This window comes from Canis lupus, chromosome 1 (genome assembly GCF_048164855.1).
Source record: "Canis lupus baileyi chromosome 1, mCanLup2.hap1, whole genome shotgun sequence".
Taxonomy (NCBI): Eukaryota; Metazoa; Chordata; class Mammalia; order Carnivora; family Canidae; genus Canis; species Canis lupus.
The window spans coordinates 106,046,123-106,066,881 of NC_132838.1; the positions used below are offsets into that span (position 1 = coordinate 106,046,123).

The 20,759-nt window shown below is 49.3% G+C and overlaps 1 protein-coding gene across 4 annotated transcripts; it reads left to right on the plus strand.

Moving 5' to 3' along the window:
- Nucleotides 1–5,797: 5,797 nt before the first annotated feature.
- Nucleotides 5,798–19,677, plus strand: SIGLEC10 (sialic acid binding Ig like lectin 10). Of its 4 annotated transcripts, none has more exons than XM_072768727.1 (12): nt 5,798–5,949; nt 6,123–6,219; nt 6,338–6,721; nt 6,878–7,162; nt 7,454–7,501; nt 7,651–7,923; nt 8,924–8,971; nt 9,093–9,350; nt 9,434–9,718; nt 10,017–10,107; nt 10,203–10,332; nt 18,945–19,677. In XM_072768727.1, the coding sequence occupies exons 2-12, from the start codon at nt 6,183–6,185 to the stop codon at nt 19,071–19,073; spliced, it is 1,968 nt and encodes a 655-aa protein (XP_072624828.1). In that variant the 5' UTR covers nt 5,798–5,949; nt 6,123–6,182; the 3' UTR covers nt 19,074–19,677. The 4 variants fall into 4 exon arrangements, with proteins under 4 accessions (XP_072624828.1, XP_072624805.1, XP_072624835.1 ...); XM_072768704.1 differs by lacking the exon at nt 18,945–19,677 and adding an exon at nt 12,727–13,419; XM_072768734.1 differs by lacking the exons at nt 9,434–9,718; nt 18,945–19,677 and adding an exon at nt 12,727–13,419.
- The last annotated feature ends 1,082 nt before the right edge of the window (nt 19,678–20,759 follow it).

Here is a 20,759-nt window from a genome sequence, read left to right on the forward strand (position 1 = left end):
CAGCTCCTTGATCTTGGACTTGCGGACCCAAGACTGTGAGAAGTGAATGTTCCCTGCTTAAGCCACCCAGTCTGTGATATCTCTGTTATAGCCCAGATGAAGCCATCACAGGAACATGTTTTCCCCCCCTGGCTGTCACATGGTGAGTGTGCCTGGGCAGGACTCCATTTGAGAATGATGTGTGAGCATGGGACAGTACTGAAGTGTTTTATTTGTTTATTTTTAAGTATTTATGTATTTATCTGAGAGAGAGAGAGAGAGAGAGAGAGAGAGAGAGAATGGGAGAGAGAGAATGAGGAGGGAGGGCTGCAGAGGAAGAGGGAGAAGCAGGCTCCCCGCTGAGCATGGAGCCAACTTGGGGCTCGATCTCAGGACCCCAGGAGCATATACTTAACTAAGCCACCTAGGCGCGCCAGGCGCGCCTACTGAAGTGTTTTAAATTGGGGAGGGTGGTTTGCAGTGAGGGAAGGAGAGTGGTCACGGTGACTTCTTTAATAGCTCCCCCCACCCCCCGCAGAGACTCGGTCTATTGAGATGCAGTGAAAGAACAGTCATAATTTGCAGGTGCAATGAGAATCAACGTAGCCTCTTGGGAAGAGCCGAGATTGCAAATATATGCAGCACCAGGGAAATAGTCCCCGTGGAGCTGCGGCTTCTCCAGCACCACCATCAGCAGCACCGGCCCTCGTGCCCGGGGCTCCGCGGGGGTCCTCGGCGCTTCGGAGGTGGCGCGCCTCCTGGCGGCGGCGCCCTGAACTGCGGTGGAGACGGCGAGGCACCGGGGACAGGTCCTTTGCGGACAGATGACAGGAAGAGGACGGTGTGTGTGTGTGTAAGGGCTGGGGAGGATAAGGTGCCCCTTTCCCCTACTAGAGTCCCCTCGGCACTCAGGGCCTCAACTGCAGCCAGTCCCGACTCTTCATCCTTAACTGGGACCCTTTCCTACATCCCCTCGATGCCTCGCTCCAGTCTCAGGCCCACACCCCTGCTTCCTCCCCAGGCCCAGTCCAGAGCTAACTACCTCTCTCTTCCCTCTCAACTTCTCTCGCCCCATACCCGCGCCCCACCTTTGTCTCACTTCCTCTCAAAGTCTATCTTAGTGCCTCCGTTGTGACATCAGGGGTAAATGGAGCAGATACGCAACATTTGTTAATGAGAGGAGAGGGGAGGCCTGCAGAGCTGGTAGTTTTTTCTTTTTCTTTTTTTTTTTTATTTAATTTATTTATTCATGACAGATACACAAAGAGAGGCAGAGACAAAGGCAGAGGGAGAAGCAGGCTCCCTGAGGGGAGCCCGATGCGGGATTCGATCCCAGGACCTGGGAATCCCGACCTAAGCCCCGAAGGTACAGGCTCAACCACTGAACCACCCAGGTGCCCCTGTTCGTTTGTCTTAAAGGAATATGTTCAGAGAGAATCTGAACACTCCTCGGCAGAGAAGAGAGATGTTAGGATGAAGGAAAAAGATTTCTGGGGGCCTTGGGTAGCCACCTGGCTCTTGTCTGGGCAAGCCTGGGAGAGGGGTGGAAGTGGTTTGGTCACTTAGAGGAAGGGCCCAAGAAGCCACAGGAAATTCAGAAGGCTGTGGGGGAGGGGAAACGTGGACGACTTTGAACTCAGAAGGGTAGGAGGAGCAGCCCCCCCCCAACAGCATTCTGGACAACCCCTAGGGTCATCCCCCCTCCAGTCCCCAGGTGTGAACAGACTTGCTGTGAGTGAGAAACACAGTGGGGATCCCTGACAGAATGCGGAAGCAAAGCAAAAGAGGGTTCAAAGTGAGCTTGGGGAGGTCATGGTGAGATAGGGTGAGCAGTTTGGGTATTCTCATGAATATAGCAAGACACCATTGAAACGTTTAAGTAAGAGAGGGACCTGGATGGATTTATATTTGAAAAATAGTAACTCTGTTGTGTTGAGAAGCCACCATGGAGGGGGCAGAGTGGGAGCAGCGAGAATAATCAATCACTGGTGTCACACGGAGGAGTGAAGGTGGTGGCTGGGATGCGGGCAGTCATTCTCCATCAAGGGGTAGGTTGCCATCAGGGGATAGGCGGCGATGTCTGGAGACATTTTTAGTTGTCCCAGTCCCAGCTAGAGTGGACGGGGTGCCACTGGCATCTGAGAGGTGAAGCCAGGGCTCTTGTTGGACTTCCTGCCACGGTCCCTATCCCTCCCCTCCCAGAACCATCGGACTCAAAATGTCAATAGTGCTAAGACCGATACATCTTGCAGGAGGTAACGAATGGTAGTGGGGGTGGGGGTAAATGGATAGACTTTTTTAATACCTAAGAAGTTGAGCTAATGGGTCTTGTGGGTAGTTGTGTATGGAGTGAGGTAAAGGAAGCAGTCAGGACTTGGTGACACATAAAAATATTTAGATAGCCGGAAAGGTTTGTGGTGAGAAATAGGGCTGCATGAAGCACGTTAAGTTTGAGATGCACGTTACAGATTTCTGAGCAGGTGTCTAATAGACTCATCAGACTGTTGTTGCTGTGCTTTGGGATTATCTATTTTGGTTTGCTTTAAAACATTTTTTTAATTTAAATTCAATTTGCCAACATATAACACCCAGTGTTCATCTCATCACATGCCTTCCTTAGTGTCCATCACCCAGTTACCCAATCCCCCCACCCACCTCCCCTTCTGCAACCTTTTGTTTCCCAGAGTTAGGAGTCTCTCATGGTTTGTCTTCCTTTCTAATTTTTCCCCACTCAATTTACTACCCTTTCCTTATGGTCCCTTTCACTATTTTTTATAGTCCATATATGAGTGAATATTTTAGTTTGCTTTTAACTTCATTTTGAAAAAACTATAGACTCATAGGAGGCTGCAAAGAAATGTACGGGGACATCCCAAGGATTCAAACCTTCTCCCCCTGCCATATTATCATCTTCTGCAACTAAGGACAATATGAAAATCAAGGATTTGGGCACCTGGGTAGCTCAGTGGCTGAGCGTCTGCCTTTGGCTCAGGTTGTGATCCAGGGGTCCTGGGATGGAGTCCCACATCAGGCTCCCATCAGGGAGGCTGCTTCTCCCTCTGCCTATGTCTCTGCCTCTCTCTCTGTCTCTCATGAATAAAGAAATAAAATCAAGAAAGAAAGAAAGAAGAAAGAAAGAAAGAAAGAAAGAAAGAAAGAAAGAAAGAAAGAAAATAAGAAAGAAATTAAGAAAGAAAGAAGAAAGAAAGAAAGAAAGAAAGAGAAAAAAAGAAAGAAAGAAAGAAAGAAAAAGAAAGAAAGAAAGAAAGAAAGAAAGAAAGAAAGAAAGAAAGAAAGAAAGAAAGAAAGAAAGAAAGAAAGAAAAAGAAAGAAAGAAAATCAGGGAATTGTCAGTAGCACAATCAGAATAAGCCCATATGAGGACTGGGGCATCCTTCCCTCCCTCTCCCTCTTCTCCGTGGGAGGCCCTTCCTCTCTGAGCTTGCGTTGTAACCCCTGGACAGGAGGCTCCCTGGGAGAAGGGATCCTGGGTCTCCCCTGATAAAGCCCAGGTTGGGGAGCAGGGACCTGGATCAGAGCGCCAAAACAGATATTATGGACTGACTGAATTGTGCCCCCTGCCCTGGTCATATGTTGAAGTCTTTTTCTTTTTTAAGATTTTATTTATTTAAATCATGAGAGTCACAGAGAGAGAGGCAGAGACATAGGCAGAGGGAGAAGCAGGCTCCATGCAGGGAGCCCGATGTGGGATTCAATTCTATGATTCCGGGATCACACCCCAAGCCAAAGACGGATACTCAACCACTGAGCCACCCAGGAGTCCCCATATGTTAAAGTCTTAACCCCAGGATCTATGATTGCTACTATATTTGGAAATAGGACCTTTAAAGGGGTAATTCCGTTAAAATGAGATCATAGAGCAAGCTCAAATACAGTAGGACTGGTGTCCTCCTAAGAAGACATCAGAGGGGGCCTCTGGGTGGCTCAGTCAGTTATTTGTCCAACTCTTGATCTCAGCTCAGGTCTTGATCTCAGGGTCATGAGTTCAAACACCGCGTTAGGTTCCACACTGGGCGTTAGCCCACTTGAAGAAGGAGAAGGGGGAGAAGTAGAAGATCAGGACACAGACATACACAGAGGGGCCACCCCATGAAGACACAGCAAGAGGATGGTGTCTATACCCCCAAGGCGAGAGGCTTGAGAAGAAACCAACCATGCTAACACTTTGATCTTGGGCTCCCAGACTTCAGAAGGATGAAGGATAATTTTTCTGTTGTTTAAGCCATTTAGTCTGTGGTGCTTTGTTATAGCCACCTGAGCGCATGAGTATAGTGAACATGAGAGCAAGGACAGAGGCAGCCACATGTCACCTCCTCCAGGAGACCTCTCCTGGCTTCTGCATGAACATCTGTCCCAGCATCGGCAGGGATGAGGGGGTAGGGGGAGTGGTTATGAGCACTTCAGTGCTTTTCTGATTCTCAGAAGAAGCTTCGTTTACCAAATTGGATCCCCTTGAGGTCAGACACTGTGTCTGATTTGCCTGTGTCCCCAGTGTGCAGCATGATACCTGCCACCCCCAGGTTCAGTGGTTGGAACCCTTGTCTCTATGTGGCCAAGGTCATCTCAAGGGGAAGGGCTGGGTGAGGAGGACATCTGGGAGTTTATCCCACTTGCTCCATATCCCCCTTACCTGTGAGAGCAGGTGTTCTTTTCAGAACGAGTATTACAAGTAAGTGCATCCAATCTTAGGGCAGAAGAAGGGGAGCCTGAGAGGAGGACTGAGGTCTTGGGGGTGGGAGCCTCTGGTGGACCAGGGGATCAGTGAGCCCACCAGCCAGGATGGAGGGATGGGACAGAGACCAGCCTAGGGTTACCAGATTTAGCAAACAAAAACACAAGGCATCTAGTTAAATTTGAATTTCAGATATGAACAACAAATAATTTTGATTTTTTAAAGCTATATTTAAAAAAATAATAAAGCTTTATTTATTTATTTGAGAGAGAGATAGTGTGCAGGAGCAGGGAGGGGAAAAAAGCAGAGTGGGAGAGAGAGGGGAAGCAGGCTCCCTACTCAGTGGGGAGCCTGCCTTCATCGGGGCTCCATCCCAGGACCCAGGGACCATGACCTGAGCTGAAAGCAAGAGTCAGGTGCTTAACCAACTGAACCACCCAGGCGCCCCACAACGAATAATTTTAATACAAGAATGTCCCATTGCAATATTTGGGACATATTTCGTTAAAAAAAATTCATGTTAAAAAAAAAGGAAGAAAAAGAAAAAAAAATTCATTGTTTAATTGAAAGTCAACTTCAGGGGCGCTTGAGTGGCTCCATCGGTTTAGTGTCTGCCTTAGGCTCAGGTCATGATCCCAGGATCCTGGAATCGAGTCCCACATCAGGTTCCCTGCTCAACGAGAGAGTCTGCTTCTCCCTCTCCCTCTGCCCTTTCCCCTTTCTCATTCTCGAGTCCTCTCTCTCTCTCTCTCTCTCTCTCTCTCGTGCTCTCTCTCTCATAATTAAAACCTTATAAAAAATAGAGAAAGAAAGTCAACTTTATTATTTTTTTAAAAGATTTTACTTACTTATTCATGAGAGACAGAGAGAGCCAGAGACACAGGCAGAGGGAGAAGCAGGCTCCCAGCAGGGAGCCGGATGTGGAACTTGATCCCAGGACTCCAGGATCATGACCTGAGCTGAAGGCAGTCTCTCTCCACCACTGAGCCACCCAGGTGTCCCAGGAAAGTTAACTTTAGCTGGACATTCTAAATTTCAAGACCAGCCCTTCCTCCACCCCCAGAATCCATCTCTGCACCAACCACCATCCCTAGAGGCACCTCTCTGAAGAAGGGTTCACTGTGCACTTTCACTTCTGCTTCCTCAGTGACCCAGGGCCAGCCCAGTGGGAGAGCCCCTATCTTCCACCTGCCCAGACCCCATGGCCTCACATGCCCTCCACGCTCTCCCCCAGAGCTGGCTCCCCGAAGGATCGGCTCTGCAATCCTCAGCACCAGGTAGGCCCCTGAGGGAAAGACCCAGTCCTAGTGGATGAGGTGGGGTGGGGAGTGGAGAGGACAGGGACTGCCACGTGGAGCCCAGAATCAGGAGCAGTTTACACATCACGGGAAGCTCAGCTTCCTCTGTCTTCTCTGCGTGGTGCTTCCTCTTCTGCTCTGCCCCTTGACAGTCACAGCGTGTGGGGAATGAGCCAGTCTGAAGGCAGGTCCAAGGACTTCCTAGTGCAAAGATGCTCCTGCTGCTACTCTTGGCCCTGCTGTGGGGCGGTGAGTGGGTCCAGGGCCAGCAGGGTCCTGGATGGGTGGGGGTGGGGTGGGAGAGCCCAGGCAGGGTGGGTGGGGTGGTCTGGGCTGGGGGTGTAGCTTGAATCTCTGTCTCCTTCAGGGTCTCAGGCTCAGGACCCAAGATTCTCACTGCAAGTGCAGAAGGTCGTGAAGGTGCAAGAGGGCCTGTGTGTGCATGTGCCCTGTACCCTCTCCTACCCCCAGATAGGCTGGAGGGATGATACCCCAGCTTTTGGCTACTGGTTCACAGCTGGGTCGGACTCGGCCATCGGAAGGCCGGTGGCCACAAACAACCAGTATCGAGAGGTGCAAACTGTGCCCCCGGATCGATTCCAGCTTATTGGCGATCCCAAGAGTCAGAGTTGTTCCTTGCTCATCAAAGAGGCCCAGGTGGAGGACACAGCCATGTACTTCTTTCGGGTGGAAAGAGGCAGACACGTGCAATACAATTTTCTGAGAAACCAGTTCTATCTGCAAGTGACAGGTATAGAACTGGCTCCAGCTGGGCAATGGGGTGGGGTCTCTCCTCCTCCCTGCCTTTCCCGCCACCGCTCCCCACACTGGGAAAGGGGAGTCTGTGGGGGAACAGACCAGGGGTCACCCCTTCCAGGGCTAGGATCGTGCCCTCTCTCTGTCTCAGCCCTGACGCAGAAGCCAGAGGTCTTCGTCCCAGAGGTCCTGGAGTCGGGGCGCCAGGTGACCCTCATCTGCGTGTTTAACTGGGCCTTTGAGGAATGTCCAGCCCCTACTTTCTCCTGGATGGGGTCCGCCGTCTCCGACCAAAGGAGCAGACCAACATCCTCCTACTTCTCCATGCTTATTCTCACACCGAGGCCCCAGGACCATGGCACCCACCTCACCTGCCGTGTAGAGTTTGCCGGGAAGAGCGTGAGCACAGAGAAAACCGTTCAACTTAATGTTGCCTGTGAGTCTGGTGGTGGGGCATCAGGGTGCGCAGGCAGGAACGGAGAGGATGTGCAAGTGGACAGATGTGTCTGGCGGTGGGTCCCGAGAGGCCAGTGTTGAGCCCCACCATGCTGCCTCTGCCCTGGAGGGGCTTGGGGATGCAGTCTGCTCCGTGTCCACAAGCATCTTTGGCACTTGTCCGTGGCTTGTGTCCCGCGGATAGTCATACTTTCTTTTCCCGGAGGGTGCACTCTCTTACTGTGAGGAACTCCTCGTCCCTCCCCAGAGCCAGATCTCAATCTTGTTGCAGATGCTCCCAAAAACCTGGTGATCAGCATTTCCCGTGACAACACGTCAGGTACCTCGGGGCTGGGAGGGAGGGGCTGGTCCTCCAGGCGTCAGGAGGACGAGGAAGGGAGGGAGGCAGGGAGGGAGGGAGGGAGGGAGGGAGGGAGGAAGGCGGTGCTCCGCCCTGCAGACTTCCTCTAGCTGCTTCTGTCTCTACAGCCCTGGAACCCCAGGGCAACAGCCCACATCTAGAGGTTGAGAAAGGCCAGTTCCTGAGACTGCTCTGTGCTGTGGACAGCCAGCCCCCGGCCACACTGAGCTGGGCCTTGGAGGACAGAATCCTCTCTTGGTCCCACCATCGGGGCCCTGGAACCCTCGAGCAGCACCAGCTGGTGCTGCACGGGGTAAAGCCTGGGGATTCCGGCTGCTACACCTGCCGGGCGGAGAACAGGCTTGGTTCCCAGAGCCGCACCCTGGACCTCTCTGTGCAGTGTGAGTGCCACTGGCTGGGGGCCTGGTTTCCAGAAAGGGAGAGGGATGAGGGGGGCTGGCCCGGGCTGGAGGCAAGGTCCCAGAGCTCTAAAGGCACTCAGAACCCCAGGCCTTTGGGGACTGGCAATTCTCTGACGGCCAGCCCAGTGTTCTATAATTCAACTCCACTGAACGCTGTCTACCTGGAGACATGTCAGATCCCACAGGTGAAGGGGCTCAGTCCAAGAGCCTCCCTCCTCTTCAGAGGCCAGTCACAAGCCCAGGTGGACCAACTGGCTATAGATTGGAGTTTCCCATGACACTCTCCTTGGATTTAATTTGATAAAGTAGCTCACTGAACTCACGAATATTTTATTTCCTAGATCACGGGTTATTATGGAAAAAAAAAACAGCAGATGGAAGAGATGTGTAGGGCCAGGTGTGGTGTGAGGGCCCTAAGCTTCCATGCTGCTCTCCGGGTACACCCTCATCCCTGCACCTCCACCTGTTCACCGACCTGGAAGCTCTCCAAACCTCATACTTTCGGGTTTTTATGGAGGTTTCAATACAAAGGCAGGATTGAGCAAATGATTGGCCTGACTCCACCTCCAGCCTCCCCCACCATGGAAGTCAGGGGTGGGGTCTAAGTCCCCAAGCCTCAGGTCACAAGGTTGGTTCTCCTGGCAACCAGCCACCAACCTGAGGTGCTTTCCAAAAGTCCCCTCATTTACATAAACCCAGCTGTGGTGGAAAGGGGTTTGTTATGCATATCAAGAGAGTTTTCTTGGTCTCTTCCTTTAGGACATTCCTAGGGTTTTAGGAGCTCTCCCTACCAGGAACAGGACAGAGGCCAAATATATTTTATAAATTCCAAATCACAGAAACCAGTCCTTCTCACCAGTCTATTCCCTCCGGCCACTCAGGGGAGAATCTGTCAGCGGATGATTCGACCCGCCCCCCCATCTCTGTCCAGAGGGATGCCCCTGGCCAGTCTAGAGCCAGTACCCTGTCTCTGTTTCAGATGCCCCAGAGAACCTGAAAGTGATGGTCCTGCACAAAAATAGGACAGGTAGGAAGGGGAACAGAGAAACTTGGTACTACACAGGGGGCATCGGTATCTGGAATATTGGCATGCAAAGGGGTCCCTGTGCCCTCAGCTGACCATCTGTCCTGCCTCTTCCCTCCCCTAGTCCTGGAAAACCTCGGGAATGGCACATCTCTCCCAGTCCTGGAGGGCCAAAGCTTGCATCTGCTCTGTGTCACCCACAGCAACCCCCCAGCCCGGCTGAGCTGGGCCCAAGGGGGACAGACTCTGAACCCTTCGCAGCCTGCAGACCCTGGGATACTGGAGCTGCCTCAGATACAAATGGAGCATGAAGGAGAACTCACCTGCCGAGCTCAGAACTCGCTGGGCTCCCAGCACGTCTCCCTGCACCTCTCTGTGGTCTGTGAGTGTGGGGACCCCTGGGGGCAGGATGCCCAGGGCCTGGGGAGCAGGGGCACCGCTGACCCCTTCTCCTCCCTCCCCCAGACCCCCTGCAGCCGCTCAGCCCCTCCTGCTCCTGGGAGGGCGAGGCGCTGCAGTGCACCTGCTCTTCCCTCGCCCGCCCGGCCCCCACCCTGCGCTGGCGCCTGGGGGAGGGGCTGCTGGAGCGGAACCACAGCAATGCCTCCTTGACCGTCACCTCCAGCTCTGAGGGGCCCTGGGCCAACAGTTCCCTGAGCCTCCGTGGGCCGCTGGGCTCTGGCCTCAGACTCAGCTGCGAGGCCTGGAATATGCACGGGGCTCAGAGCGCCGCCGTCCTGCTGCTGCCAGGTTAGGGGACCAAGTGGGTGCCCCCCAGAGGTGGACACTGAGTGGGGCTGGAGCCAGAGTCCTGTGGTTGAAGCAGGAGCTGGCAGAGGACAAGCAATTCCTGTGGCTGGGGATACGAAGGGAAATCCAAATGGGAAGGCCTGTCACCTGGTCCTGAGGTGCAGCAGGGTCTCCATGACTTGGACATGAGGGGTTGCAGATAAAACCTCTGGAAAGGGAGCTGAAAGCCTGAGTGCCCAAGGGCCGGTGGGTGTGAGGCCCATGGGACAGGCTCAGAGATGGCTGTTTCCTTGTGCAGATAAGGGGCTCGTCTCAAAAGCATTCTCCAATGGAACATTTCTGGGAACTGGCATCATGACCTTTCTTTTCCTCTGCCTCCTCCTGGTCATGTGAGTTAGGAGCCAGAGCAATGGCATGTGGGATCTGGGGCTGGGGACAGGGGAGGTGTTGGGGCGTACTTGCAGGTGGGTTGTTTCCCTGGCAGGAAGATTCTGAGGAAGAAACAGACCCAGGCAGGGACTCCGGACCAGGCAGGGATCCCTCCAAGGCCCAGGGCCACACGGAGAAGCACGATCCTGGACTACATCAACGTGGTCCCTAACTCTGGCCCCCTGGTGAGTGGCTCATGCTGCCTGCCTGTTCTTTTCCTGCTCAGACTTCTACCCCGGCCCCTCTCCTGTCCCAACCCAAGATGGTCCCAACCATCTTCCCAAGGGACGGCAAGGTGGAAAAGGTATGAGTGTTGGATTCAAGTCCTGATTCTGACACCTACTATTTGTGAGACTTGGACCAAATCATTTGTATCCTCTGAGCCTCCATTTCTCCTCCTGCTTCCTTTGAGAATTGGTTTGAGAGTTAGAACACATACACTTACTCAGAATGGAGCAGCTGTCCCATTATTACCACCTTGATGGTGTTACTAATTACAATTAATGATGTGATAATTATTAATATCACTGAAAAGCAGATTATATTTAGTGATTAAGATCAGGGCTCTGAAGCCAGCCTGTCTGGGTTCAATCCTGGTTTTAACGCTGTGTGTTCTTGGACAAGTCTCTTAACTTCTCTGTGTCTTAGTTTCCTGAACTATAAAATGGGGAAAATAGTAGTATTTATTACCTAGGATCATTCTTCATCTTTTTTTTTCTACCTAGGATCATTCTAAGTATTCACCTTGCTTATTGTACCTGTAAAACATTTCGAATAGTGCCTGGCACCTAGTTAGGTGTTCTATACAAATGCTGGATATTTTCAGGAGAGAACATTTACTGTGATGACTCTAAATTTTACATCTCTCAAGCTCACCCCTGAATCTTAGACTCACAGCCAACTGTTGAGGCAGCATCTCTGTTTGGATGTCTACTAGGGCATCTTGGACTTAGCCTGTCTGAGACAGAACTTATGACTGAGTAGGCTTCTCTTCCACTGGGACCATCTTAACAAATAGCACCATATCTGCCCCGTTGCCTAAACTGAAATTCCTGAGGTCATCTTTTGCTCTTCTCTTCTCTACCACCCCACAACCAACACATCAGCAAATCCCCTTCAGAATACACCCAAACTACCTTCCCCAACTCCTGCAGTTCCATGCACCTCCTCACTTCCTGTGTGTCCTCCCTGCTTTCACTCTTGCCCCTCGCCCCTGCACCCCCCCCTTCTCTGTGCCTGGTATTCTTTAAAAGTCCAAACAAGTACATCTAACCCCATGGGATACTTCTCAGCAATCAAAAGGAACAAACATTTTAAAAAAGCTACCAGTTAGGGGCTCCTGGATTGAGCATCTTACTTTGGCTCAGGTCATCCCGGGGTCCTGGGATTGAGTCCTGCATCAGGCTCCCCGCAGGAAGCCTGCTTCTCCCTCTGCCTGTGTCTCTGCCTCTCTCTCTCTCTCTCTCTCTCTGTCTCTCATGAATAAATAAATAAAATCTTTAAAAAATTTTGGGGGGCAGCCCCGGTGGCTCAGTGGTTCAGCGCCGCCTGCAGCCCAGGGTGTGATCCTGGAGGCCCAGGATCGAGTCCCACGTCAGGCTCCTTGCATGGAGCCTGCTTCTCCCTCTGCCTGTGTCTCTGCCTATTTCTCTGTGTGTGTGTGTGTTTCTCATAAATAAATAAATCTTAAAAAAATTTTTTTTGTTAATCTTAAAAAAAAGATTTTATTTATTTATTCATGAGAGAGAGAGAGAGAGGAAGAGACACACGCAGAGGGAGAAGCAGGCTCCATGCAGGGAGCCTGATATGGGACTCCATCCCAAGACTCCAGGATCATGCCCTGGGCTGAAGGTGGCACTAAACCACTGATCCACCCAGGCTGCCCAAATAAAAAAAAATCTTAAAAAAAAAAAAAAAAAAAAAAAAAGCTACCAATTGGAAAAACTTAGAGACCAAAAAAGGAGGAAAAAAGCCAATCTCAAATGGTCTTATATGCATCACTCCATCTTTATAACACCCTGGAAATGGTAAAATTATAGAGATGGAGGACAGATTGGTAGTTACCAGGGTTGGAGACAGGAGGATGATGAGGACTTTAAAGAAATAGGAAGCAGGGGAGCTTGGTGGTGATGGAACAGTTCTCATATTGAATGGTGGTGGTGACATGGAACTGCCTGTGCCTGTTTGCTCAGGCTGGCACAGCAAAGAACCACAGAAAGGTGGCTTACACCACAGACATTATTTATTGCCAGAAGGAAGGAAGGAAGGAAGGAAGGAAGGAAGGAAGGAAGGAAGGAGGAAGGAAGGAAGGAAGGAAGGAAGGAAGGAAGGAAGGAAGGAAGGAAGGAAAGAAAGAAAGAAAGAAAGAAAGAAAGAAAGAAAGAAAGAAAGAAAGAAAGAAAAGAAAGAAAGAAGAGGTGTTCTTTCCCCTGTCCCCCGGGACAGGACCTGTGGGTAGGAAGAGGAAGGAAGGAAGAAAGGAAGAAAGGAAGAAGAAAGAAAGGAAAGAAAGAAAGAAAGAAAGAAAGAAAGAAAGAAAGAAAGAAAGAAAGAAAGAAAGGTGGTTGTTTTTCCCTCAGGCTCAGAATCGGAAAGCCAAACCAAGCAGCCCTTCTCAGGCCCCTCCTCCGGGTTCCCTGGACTGTAAGAAGAACCAGAAGGAGCTACATTTTGTTTCCCACACTAGCCAAGGACCCAGATCATTCACTCAAGCCTCAGAATCAAATAACCGAGAGGAGCTCCATTATGCCACCCTCCACTTCTCAGACCCCAGGCCACGGAAGCCCCGGGAGCCCCAGGATACCTATTCAGATTACGCAGACATCAAGTTCCATTGAGGGTCTCCAGGGCGGGAGCTGCAGGGCGGGGATCCAGGGTAAGCAGAATGGAGAGGGTGAGGAGAATGAGCAGCCAGTCTCTCTCTCTTTAAAGGCAATTAAACTATCTCTTTGTGAGGTGAGCAAGCTAACCTCAGAGGTTAAGTCCTACTGGCTTGCTACCTATTTTTGAGCATAGTGTTTTTTTACACTTTAAATGGTTGGGGGAAGGGCACCCTGCTGCCTCATTCAGAAGAGCTTGTGACTCGATCTCCCTGTCCTGAATTCGAGCCCCATGTTGAGTGCAGAGATTATTAAAATAATAATAATAGTAATAAACTTAAAGAAAATAAGTGGTTGGTGGGGATATCAAAAGAAAAAAAATATTTTGTGATACGTGCAAATGATATGAAATTCAAATTTCAGTGTCCATAAATAAAGCTTTGTTGAAGCACAGTCGCGCCCATTCTTTTATGTATGTCTATAGCCAAAGTCAGGCAGAGTGGAGTCTGAAATATTTGCTGTCTGGTCGTTTCCAGGAAGAGTCTGCAGAATCTTTAAACTCAGCCACTTATTTTTACAGAAGAGGAACAGAAGCAGAAGTTCAGAGTGAGCTCAAGAGCAGCCACTGCAAAAAGAGGCTAGCTGAGTGACAGGACAGGAAGTCCCCAGAGTGAGGTCTCTCTGGGCTAGAACACGGAGGGTGGGGGCAAATGCATTCTCTGACCCATCTAAGGATGCGCAAACACATGAGGGGCATGGAGGTGGAAATACTCTCAAAATGGAATAGAAAACAAACTTCACAATGTGCTCTGAATCAACCTGCTGGTGAAGAGAAAAGATGGCTCTATTTCTCAGAGAGGAACGTTACCCTTTCCTTCCTCCCTCCCCCAGAGATCTGTCCTAATTGCCTCATAGAAAGCTCTCTTGGGAGATGGTTACTCCTTGTCAGGCTGAAAACTGAGGATCCCAGCATAGATGTTGGGATCTTTGCATTTAAAAAAAGAAAGAATGTGTTTTTTTGCCAGCTCCATGCCCAGCGTGGAACTTGAACTCACGACCCTGAGAATGAGATCTGAGCTGAGATCAAGAATCAGATGCTTCCTTTTTAAAGACTTTATTTATTTATTCATGAGAGATACACAGAGTCAGAGACAAAGGTGGAGGGAGAAGCAAGCTCTCTGCAGGGACCCTGATGTGGGACTCAATCCCAGGACCCAGTGATCTTGTCCTGAGCCAAAGGCAGATTCTCAACCACTGAGCCACCTAGGTGCCCCCAAGAGTCAAATTCTTAACTGACTGAGCCATTCAGGCCCCTCTCCCCCCCAAAAAAACGTTTTAAATTATACAATAGGAAGACCAGAAGAGCTGGGGGGAAAAACCCCCACAAAAGTAAAGCAGAAGAGGTTAAGGGTAATGCTGAAAAATATGTATGGGGGTAAAGCAGGTCAAAGAGAGTTTTCTCAGGTAACTCACCTTGTGTAAGTGGCAGTGTAATAAGAGGAAAGGAAGGGGAAGGAAGGAGAAAGTGACATTTTTGAGCACCTACCATGTATCACATCGTAAGCCAATTATTAGTAATTACCTCCTTCAGTAACAACTGGTGTCTGGTAAAGAATGATGAAATTTTGGAATATAGGTGAAGTCCGGAGCCGACGACCAAGAAAAAAATTCTTGAGACGTCTTTGGTGCAAAATGGTGGTTTTATTAAAGCCCGGGGACAGGACCTGTGGGTAGGAAGAGGGGCTGCCCCAGGCCTGTGAGGGGTGGCTGATTATATACCTGGGAGTTGGGAGAGGTTTGAGGATAGCGTACTGTCTAAGGAATTTTGGAAGTAAAGTTTCCAGGGCCAGAGGGAGCTAGCTATTGTTGGGAAAAGGTCACTTATTACCGTCTAATAAAACTGAGTCATGAGACACTTTAGATGTGTATCAGTGGGCCATGTGCTTGGAGGATGATTGCCAACATGTATCTTGGGGGTTTACAAATAAAGGAAATCTCTTTTTTAAAATATGTTATTTATTTATTCATGACAGACAGACAGAGAGAGAGAGAAACAGAGAGAGAGAGAGAGAGACATAGGCAGAGGGAGAAGCAGGCTCCCTGCAGGGAGCCTGATGCAGACTCCAATCCCAGGATGCCAGGATCACAACCAGAGTCAAAGGCAGATGCTCAACCACTAAGCCACCCAGGGGCCCAGAGATAAAGGAAATTTCTAAAGGAAGTTTTTATATGTTAAAGTAGACTTACAGGCTCCTGGAGTCTGTAGAAGAATGTCCCTTTGCTTGTTTCAAGGATTTGTCAATGTGCTGCCCCAGACTCGTTTCTTGTCCTCAGCTAATCCTGTGTTCTGCCATCAAAGAGTATCCCCATTGGGGATGCCTGGGAGGCTCAGCAGTTTGGAGCCTGCCTTATGCCCAGGACGTGATCCTGGAGTCCCGGAATCGAGTCCCACATCCGGCTCCCTGCATGGAGCCTGCTTCTCTCTGTTTCTCTCTGTGTCTCTCATGAATAGATAAATAAAATCTTTAAAAAACAAAACAAAACAAACCCTGAAGAGTATCCCCATTGTGGAGATGTGAGACTCAGAGAGGTGAACTAACTTATTTAAAGTCACACAGGGGGCAGCCCAGGTGGCTCAGCAGTTTAGCACTGCCTTTGGCCCAGGGCGTGATCCTGGAGACTCAGGATCGAGTCCCGCGTCAGGTGCCCTGCATGGAGCCTTGCTTTCTCCCTCTTCCTCTCTCTGTCTCTCATGAATAAATAAATGAAATCTTGTTTTTTAAAGATTTCATTTATTTATTCATGAGAGACACACAGAGAGAGGCAGAGACACAGGCAGAGGGAGAAGCAGGCCCCATACAGGGAACCCAATGTAGGACTTGACCCCGAAACTCCAGGATCACGCCCTGGGCTGAAGGCAGGTGCTTAACCGCTGAGCCACCCAGGGATCCCAAATAAAATCTTAAAAAATTATAAAATAAAATAAAGCCACACAGGAGAAATCTGTGAAATGAGGGGTGCATCCACCCCCAGCAACGGCCATCTGGCTCTAAAATCACAGCTTTGGGGGATCCCTGGGTAGCTCAGAAGTTTAGCGCCTGCCTTTGGCCCAGGGCGCGATCCTGGAGTCTCAGGATCGAGTCCCGCGTCGGGATCCCTGCATGGAGCCTGCTTCTCCCTCTGCCTGTGTCTCTGCCTCTCTCTCTCTCTATCATGAATAAATAAATAAAACCTAAAAAAAAAAATTAAAAAAAATTAAAAAATCACAGCTTTCTTCACTGTTTTGCAATCCCTCCTGAAGGAGGCGCTCTTGAGTGGAAAGGACTCAGAGCCCCAGGTGGGAATCCAGGGCACTTAGCTGGACTGAAATGTAAAAGGCCCATCACTGACCAAGTTTAGAGTGAACAAGGCCACGAACTAAAGAGCAGGAGTGCCGGTGTGGCTCAGAGGTTTAAGCATCTGCCTTCGGCTCAGGTCCCAGGACCGAGTCTGAACTCGGGCTTCTTGCTCATCCGGGAGTCTGCTCACCCCCCCCGCCCCTCCCCCATTCCTGTTCTCTTTCGTACTGTGTCTCAAATAAATAAAATCTTAAAAAAAAAAAAAAAGAACTAAAGAGCAGGGAAAGGTTTAGAAGAGAAGCCATATAATTTCAAAAGGTTACAACATCGATGAAATGGAAGAAGCTGGTGGTTGGTGGTGGATATGTTAAAGCTTTCCAAGCCTGTGCAGAGGTGTTTGGCTGAGGTCCTGAGGTCCTGAGGCTTCGTGTCCCAAGTGAGAGAATAACAGGATGTTCGCAGATAAACCCCACTTCAGCTAAACCCCGCTCAACTTCCAGAGCTATTTCTTTGTGGAAATGTTTGGAACATTGACTAACGTATGTTGAGCACTTAGCCCACATGCTTTGTTTAATGCTTATATTATCCCACTCAATACATAAACTCTTTTTTTTTTAAAGATTTTATTTATTTATTCATCACACACACACACACACACACACACACACACACACACACACACACACAGGCAGAGACACAGGCAGAGGGAGAAGCAGGCTCCATGCCGGGAGCCCGATGCAGGACTTGATCCCAAGTCTCCAGGATCACACCCTGGGCTGAAGGTGGCGCTAAACCGCTGAGCCACCCAGGCTGCCCCACAAACTCTTTTTAAAAAGGTTTTATTTATTTGTTTGTCAGAGAAGAGATAATGAGCACAAGCAGGGGAAGGAGCAGGGGGAGAGGGAGAAGCAGAGTCCCTGGTGAGCAGAGAGCCCGACTCAGGACTCTCTCCCAGGACCCTGAGATCATGACCTGAGCTGCAGGCTGACCCTGAACTGACTGAGCCACCCGGGCACCTGTTAATGAGAAACTCTTAAGGTAGGGACCGCTGCATCCGGCTCTCTGCGGGGAGCCTGCTTCTCCCTCTGCCTATGTCTCTGCCTCTGTGTGTGTGTTTCTCATGAATAAATAAAATTTGAAAAAAAAAAAAAGAAAGAAACTCTTAAGGTAATGTTTGACCGAAGACTGGGGAGGTCTCCATCTTGCGAGATTCTGATTAACTGGTTCATATAAGGCAGCCAGAAAAGTTTCAGAACTTTAAGAAAGAACAGATATTAATCCAAAAGAGTTCAACAAAACCTCTTAATTTGTCTAAGAAAATAGTCAATAATAACGAGCTGATTCTTGCTCTGGTTTCTTAGCTGCTACTGGCAAGATTTCTTTATCTAATTCTGTTCATCCTTTTGAGAGTAAAGACCCCTTCTTCCCACCCCTACCACCATAATCTTAGAAAGACAAAAACAAAACAAATCGTCAACAGTGACCAGCTGCATCCTCCCCAGATGAGGTGACACACTCCCCTCTCTTTGTTTGTTTTTTTTTTTTTAAGATTTTATTTATTTATTCATAAGAGACACAGAGAGAGAGGTAGAGACACAGGCAGAGGGAGAAGCAGGCTCCCTGCGCAAAGCCGATGTGGGACTTGATCCCAGGACCCTGGCATCATGACTTGAGCAGAAGGCAGATGCTCCACCACTGAGCCACCCAGGCGTCCTGACTTTCCTCTCTTTGTATCTGAAATGATTGACAGGTCTCATGTCCAATCACAACTTTCCCCCTCATGTGAGCCACTAAGAGGCAGGTTCTGACTTTTCTCTAATATAAAAATTACAAAGAAGTTAGCATGTAAAAATTCTTATGACATAGGGCCAGATGTGAAAACTGAAGAACAGCTCACGACTTTATTCCTTTTATTAGTCACAACTTATAAAACTTCACTCCTGTGAATGAAATGACTGGAGCTTTGTGGTACCAAAGATCTCTTGGTGACAGTTTAACAAATCACAAGATCACTACACAGCAAATAATGAAGAAGAAGGAGAGAGAAATGAGGAGGGAATGGGGTGCTTAGGTGGCTCAGTTGGTTAAGCACCTGCCTGCCTTCAGCTCAGGTCAATATTCCAGAGTCCTGGGATTGAGATCTGGGATTAAGTCCTGAGTCCGGCTTCCTGCTCAGTGGGGAGTCTGCTTCTCCCTCTCCCTCTGCCCACTACCCCCCCCTCCGCTTGTGCTCTCTTTTTCAAGTAAATAGATAAAATCTTTTTTTAAAAAAACCTGTAAACCATCACCCAGACATTGACTATGATTATCTGTATATCACTAAGTGTTTTTATTTAAGTACGGGGGGGGGGAGTAAATAAATAAAAGATTTTATTTATTTATTTGACACGGGGGGGGGGAGTACTCTTCTTTGATGCAGAAGAATCAAGAATGTGTCTATTGAGATCCAAATATCACGTTCGTTTAATGACAACTATAACATTTTACATCTTCTCAGCTTGTAAAAGCCTGCCTAGTTGCATTACAGTCCGGTCCTCCAGTCTGCAGGGGGGAATGCAAATAGCTTCGGAGAGTAAGATAACAGAGCAAGGGCGAGCGCCGTACTCACTGTCTCCTATGCTCTCTCTATTCTTCCTCCAGAGTCACCCTACGAGCCCTGGTTGGGTCGCTACTGGGTGGCTGATGGTATATATGGTAGGGAGACCCCCTCAGACATGCTTGGTCTCTTCAGTGCTCCAACACCTGCTGGGGACCGCCCAAGATAATTAGCTTCCAGGACTGAAGTTGGCCACTAGGGGCCAGCATCCACAGAGCAGAAGAATAGAAGACAGGATGAGGATCACCCAATGCAACCACCTGTGTTTGAGACGGGCTTAGAGAGGGACGAGGTCTTGCCTAAGGCCACGCGGGGAACCGGCAGAAGTGAAATTCAAACTCAGACCGGTCCTAGAATGGATGAGCACTGCACATCGTGAATTCCTTTTAACAGACTTGAGAGTGGGGAGGATGCTGCAGTGGCTTTCCCACCCTGTACCCACAAATCCTACCATGAAAGCCATCCTTCAAAGTTTGTGTCACCTGGGAAATCCCAAGAGTGTGTTGCTAGGGCAACAGGTTCAACCAGGGGTCAATAATTTTGAAATATGTGAGTTAAGGTCCTGACTCCTGCAATAATGACAGGACTTGGAGGTGGGGGAGGGTGTCATTGGGGATTTCTGATGCAAAGCTGTGTAAATGAAAACAACAAAAGCGATAACAGGCTTGGAGGCAGAAGTCTCAGCGTGAACTTTCCACATTGCCAGATACTTCCTCTAATTACCTGGGAACTTTCAACCCCGGGAAGTATAAATAAAAAACAGGTCTACCTTTCTGATCACTGACTCAATTGTTCTCTGTCAAAACATTTTTTTTCTTGGCTCCTAATGGTGTCTCAGATACTCTAACTTTCCAACCAGTTCCGATTACTTTTTTTTTTTCCCAAAGATTTTATTTATTTATTCATGAGAGACACAGAGGGAGAGGCAGAGACATAGGCAGAGAGAGAAACAGGCTCCACACAGGGAACCCGATATGGGGTTGATCCCATGACTCCAGGATCACACCCTGGGCCAAAGGCAGACACGCAACCGCTGAGCCACCCAGGCATCCCTCTGATTACTTTTTAAAAGATTTTATTTATTTATTTGACAGAGAGAGAGAGAGAGTACAAGTGATGGGAGGGACAGAGGGAGAAGGAGAAGCAGATTCCTGGCTGAGCAGGGAGCCTGGAATGGGGCTCCATTGATCCCAGGACCCCAAAATCATGACCCGACTCCAAGACAGATACTTAACCAACTGAACCACCCAGGCATCCTGTCAGTTCTAATGATTAAAACTCAGCCTGATCCTACACTGTCCCCTCAGATTCCCTCTCTATCCAGTGGAGATTCAAGCTGGGACTTGCCTCCTTAGAGAAGAGAGGGAGACCAGTTGTCCTGAACACACTTTTTCTGCATTCCCATTTAAAGCCCTAGCTTTCCAAAGTTTGGGGGCCTGGAAGAGAGACAGGCATGGGGACAAGTAACTCTTGGCCCAACTGGCCACAGCAGTGACCTCTTGTTGGCTGAAGCTGCTTCTCTGGCTAACCTTGGCTGTGCCCTGCCTGGTAGGTATCCAGAGATTGGCTCTCTCATGATGCAAAGGTGTGAGGACTCAGGTGGGCCCAGTGAGGTTTCCTAGATCCTCTGTTGACATGAGAGTGCTGGCCCCACTCTCCCACCCTGTATGTCTCTCCTTTACCCTTCCCAGCTACAACATTTCACTTCTGACACCAGAGGTCTGAGTTTTCCGCACGTTGAGCCATTTTTTGACACCAGGTTGGTGTCCTACAATTTATTATTTTATTTTTTTAAAGATTGTATTTATTTATTTATTTACTTATTTATTTATTTATTTATTTATTCATGAGAGACACAG

Bases quoted from the DNA above. Each gene is read 5' to 3' on its own strand.
- SIGLEC10 (XM_072768704.1), top strand. From the start codon at position 6,183: ATGCTCCTGCTGCTACTCTTGGCCCTGCTGTGGGGCG. The intron at 7,163-7,453 runs GTGAGTCTGGTG...ATCTTGTTGCAG, and splicing joins CGTTCAACTTAATGTTGCCT to ATGCTCCCAAAAACCTGGTG. The intron at 8,972-9,092 runs GTAGGAAGGGGA...TCCCTCCCCTAG, and splicing joins CCTGCACAAAAATAGGACAG to TCCTGGAAAACCTCGGGAAT.